Source organism: Solanum pennellii, chromosome 7 (assembly GCF_001406875.1).
Source record: "Solanum pennellii chromosome 7, SPENNV200".
Classification (NCBI taxonomy): Eukaryota; Viridiplantae; Streptophyta; class Magnoliopsida; order Solanales; family Solanaceae; genus Solanum; species Solanum pennellii.
Genome location: NC_028643.1, coordinates 64487034 through 64491970, shown reverse-complemented (window position 1 = coordinate 64491970; position 4937 = coordinate 64487034). Strand labels below are relative to the sequence as shown.

The 4937-nt window shown below is 33.3% G+C and overlaps 1 protein-coding gene across 1 annotated transcript; it reads right to left on the bottom strand.

Annotated features, from left to right (window-relative positions):
- Positions 1 to 2714: 2714 nt before the first annotated feature.
- On the bottom strand, positions 2715 to 3635 carry LOC114078025 (uncharacterized mitochondrial protein AtMg00810-like). Its single transcript, XM_027918522.1, has one exon. The coding sequence runs from the start codon at positions 3633 to 3635 to the stop codon at positions 2715 to 2717; it is 921 nt and encodes a 306-aa protein (XP_027774323.1).
- Between the last annotated feature and the right edge of the window lie 1302 nt (positions 3636 to 4937).

Here is a 4937-nt window from a genome sequence, read left to right as displayed (position 1 = left end):
TATATATATATATATATCTTTATTATTATTTTCTCTACCACACACCATAATTGTCATTAATGTCATGACAACTGTATTAATTATTATTTTTTCAAATTTGAAAATGGCCACCATTATTATTTCATTCTTCTTATCCCTTAAATCCATTTATTACAACAATTGTTATCTTGTTCTTTGGAAAATAAAAATCATAATCACTTGATTTTCTTTCTTTTATTAGAAAAATATAAAATTTTAATCATAACAATTAAATTTAAAAATTAAGAAAAAATAGAAAGAATAAAGTAAAGATAAAGGACGATGAAAATAACAGAAAATCTAGATAAGCGACTGCTAGCAGATAAATTAGAATAAACTCAAATCTCCAACCAAAAAATATCTAGATATAAATGTTTATAGGAAAATAACGAACATGCCTAACACCTCAAAAAAGTTCTTTTCCCTTTACATAACATCTCAAACAGTTGTTGTGATATATGTATCAAAACTATAACTATTGATGGTCAATAAGGCACAAAATTTTACCAAGAGAGACATGTGCTCAGATACACCTAAATTTTGATGTCTTGCGTCCTTTCACCAGTAATTGACTGGTGCTATCATGACATCACCCTCATTATCTCTTGGAGAGTTTGTATAAGGACATAACAATCACCTTGGTATAGTTGAGATATTCCATCCTTCACTCATGTCGTATCATTTTTAGAATAGTCTAAATTTGATCAAATCCCGATCTTCATTTGTTCTTCTTCAGGATTTACTACACATAGAACTTCCATCAATTGACTGATAATAACCTCTTCTGATAGCGCAATAATATGGTACCAAAAAAATCATCGCAGCCATTGTTCCATCCATTGACGTACAACTCTATTTTATAATATGAGTTTCTAAAAAACGTTCCCTTACTTCTTTTTCTTTTTGTAATAAAAGCAAATCTACTAACTAGGCATGACACTTAGTACCTTTTTATAAGGGGTAACCCATCGGTGGCCCCTTAAAATTGGCACTAACTTTTACTTAGACACTTAACTAGACTTTGTTCATTTTAGACAATTTATGTAAAGTTCTATTGTGTCATTTTGACAATTTTTTTACGATCACCCAAATTTACAAGTGTGTGTAATACACTTGTTGATGATGTGTCGAGGTGACGAATAAAATAAAGACACGTGGTATATTTATATAAACAATAATTAAATAATGACTTTTGAGTAGAAAAAAAGGCCACAAATTTAATGACATGTGTCATTTTAAACTCAAACAATAAGAAAAAAATAATTACCCCATGCCCAACCCGCTCAGTTTCCCTCTCCACCCTCACCCACCCCAACCCCAACCCCAATCCCTACAACTCCTCCACCCTACCAGCCACCAGATCTTCCTCTCCACCCCAACCGCAACTATTCCTCCACCCCACCAGCCACCAGATCGTCCTCTTTTCCCCCACCCACTCCAACTTCAACCCCTTTTCCACCCACATCAAATTTTCAAGAGATACTTCCAAAAAAACTTAGTTAGTTTGAAAAAATTATCTTACAAAAGTATGATGTTTTCTTCTTTACTTCTAAGTTATTAACAGTGAAAGATTTTTTTTTCAAATCTTGTGATTCAAATACGTGAAAAAGAAATAGATTATTATTTCATAACGTTGAAATTTAAACTTTTGGGAAATCTTATCAGCCGAAATTTACTTTTTTATTTGTGACATCACTAAATCTATTTTATCATAGATTTTTGTTTATGTTTCGGACATGGTAGCTAGAAAATGGAGAAGAAGAAGAGAATTTTTTTTAAAAGAAATTGTGAAATAAGGCTTTCACGCGCAGTAAGTGTGTGTACAACACTCACTATTCTATGTAAGAAAAAAGTGTCAACATAGTATAGCGAAAACCTACATAAGGTGTCTAAAATGAACAAAGTCTACTTAGAGTGTCTAAGTGAAAATTAGTGTCAATTTTAGGGGGCTGCCGATAGGTTAGCCCTTTTTATAATATACTCTTTTTTTTCATATCCAACAAAACATAACTTTTACATATGGAAATAAATAAAATACAAACTAAAAATTAAACAAAATACGGACCAAAAATAGTTTCCTGAATTGATTCTTTGATGTGAAAGATTAAAAATGATAAATGTTTAATAAGTACACTAGAAACATTATGCTAATAAGTATCTTATTATTCTATCAAAACAATATTCATACTCACACCATAAACGTGAAAGAATTAGAGCAATTCTTATTGAGTGAATTAAGCCATTACACTAGTATTTATATACAGCTGCAATACTAACTACTTGCTAACAACTTTCTAACTAACTACTTGCTAACAACCTTCTAACTAACTAACTAATTTACAAATCAACTATTAGTAACTAATTAGCTAAAGTTTAATTAACTAACAAAAAAGTCTAACAGTAAAATTAACCAACTCCAATACTCCTCCTCAAGCTGGATGTATTGAACAAGTTCAGGAATCCTAGCTTGCTTATTAAAATCTCATGTTGAATCCTGCCTAAAGCCTTGGTCAGTACATCTGCTTGTTGATCTTTTGTATGTATGTATGTAGGTCTGATTAATCCTTGCTGCACCTTTTCTCTGATGAAGTGACAATCTATCTCAATGTGTTTAGTCCGTTCGTGAAATACAGGATTAGCAGCAATCTGTATGGCTGCCTTGCTATCACAAAAAATGGTAGCTGGTCCTGTTAGTTTTACTTCCAATTCATGAAACAAATTGTTATCCAAACGATCTCAGCAGTTAAGGTAGCCAAACTTCTATATTCTGCTTCAGCAGAACTTCTAGACACTGTGTTTTGCTTTTTTGACTTCCAAGATATTAAGGAATCACCAAACTTCAATACAAAACCAGTCACAGACCTTCTAGTATTTGGACATGCAGCCCAATCTGCATCACAAAATCCTGTAAGTTGAGGTTTTGTATCTGCACTCATCAGCAACCCTTTTCCTGGTTCAACTTTGATGTATCTAATTACCCTCAATGCTGCCTCCCAATGTGACCTTTTTGGCTTCTGCATAAACTGACTCAAAGATTGTACTGCAAATGATATATCTGGCCTTGTATTAGTTAAGTACAACAGCTTCCCAACAAGCCTTTGGTATTTGTTAACATCTGGAAATAAGTCATCAGTAGTGACACTGCCTTCATCAAATTCCACACTAGTTAACTTCATGTTGCATTCCATTGGTGTCATTACTGGTTTTGCAGCAGCTAACCCAACTTCAGAAATCATTTCTAGAGCATACTTCCTCTGATTCATAACTATTCCTTTGTTGGATCTCAAGAATTCAATTCCCAAAAAATATTTCAATTCTCCTAAGTCTTTAATCTTGAAATAACTATGCAACACATGTTTGGTTTCTTCTATCAAATTGGCATCATTTCCTGTTACCAAAATGTCATCTACATAAACCAAAACAATGACAATTCTATCATCTCTTCTCTTGGTGAATAAAGAATAATCCAAGTGACTTTGTATATACCCTGAACTGCACAAAGCATTAGTCAATTTTGCATTCCATTGCCTAGATGCTTGTTTAAGACCATAAAGAGATTTAACTAACTTGCAGGCCATGTTTTCCTCCTTCATCTTGAATCCTTTAGGTAATTCCATGTATACTTCATCAAACAAATCTCCTTGTAAGAAAGCATTAAATACTTCCATTTGATGAATGATCCAATGCTTAGCAGCAGCCAAAGCTACTATAGCTCTAACAATATAGTCACCATTTTTACCACTGGTGAAAATGTCTCTTGATAATCAATACCTTCAGTTTGATTGTATCCCTTTGCCACCAACCTAGCCTTGAACCTTTCAATCTTCCCATCAGCTTGATATTTGATCTTAAAAACCCACTTACATCCAATTGCAGACTTTCCTGCTGGCAGTTTAACTACTTTCCAAGTACCATTTTCTTCTAAAGCTTGTATCTCTAGCTTCATTGCATCAACCCACCTTTTATCTTTAATAGCCTCTTCATAACTTCTAGGCTCACTTTCAACAGAAAACTTGGATAGATATGCTGTATAACTAGGAGAAATGTCTTTATAAGACAAGTATTTCCTTAGTGAATAAGGCTGATCAGTGTCTGAAACTTGTGTAATGTAATCTTTCATCCATATGGGAGGTTTTGAATTCCTAAGAGATTGTCTTGGTTTTTCAGTAATAACATCAGGTACTGAAATATCAATATTGTTCTCTGCACCTTCATTTATCACATCTGTGTTTTCAATATCTTCATTGCCTTCATTCCATGCACTGTCATTATGCATGTTAATTTCAGGAAATGTTTGTTGTTGAGGGATAATTGTTTCCATGTCATTTGTCTTGTCATTCAACTCCTTATGATCATCATCCTGATATGTATCCAATGAAGAATTAGGAAATAAAGGCAGTTGTCTAGTAACCATTTTTTGAAATGGAAATATATCTTCTTTAAAAACCACATCCCTGCTTACTACAAATCTCTTGTTGATCAAGTTGTACATAAGATAACCTTTTTGAGTAGCAGGATAACCAAGAAATACACAAGCATCAGCTCTTGGTGAAAATTTGTCTCCTTTAGGCAATCTGGTAGCATATCCTAAACATCCAAAAACTCTCAAATGATCAAGTTCTGCCTTGGCATTGTGAAACACCTCATAAGGTGTCTTCCCTTCCAATGTTATTGTGGGTAGTCTATTGATTAAATAGACAGCTGTAAGAATACATTCACCCCAAAATCTTATAGGTATATGACCATTAAACTTGAGTGCTCTAGATACTTCAAGTATATGTCTGTGTTTTCTTTCAGCAACTCCATTTTGTTGTGGAGTGTGTGGACAGCTGCTTTCATGAATAATCCCATGAGTAATCAGAAAATCATTGCATTCTTTGCTAAAGAACTCTCCTCCATTATCAGACCTTATTCTTTTA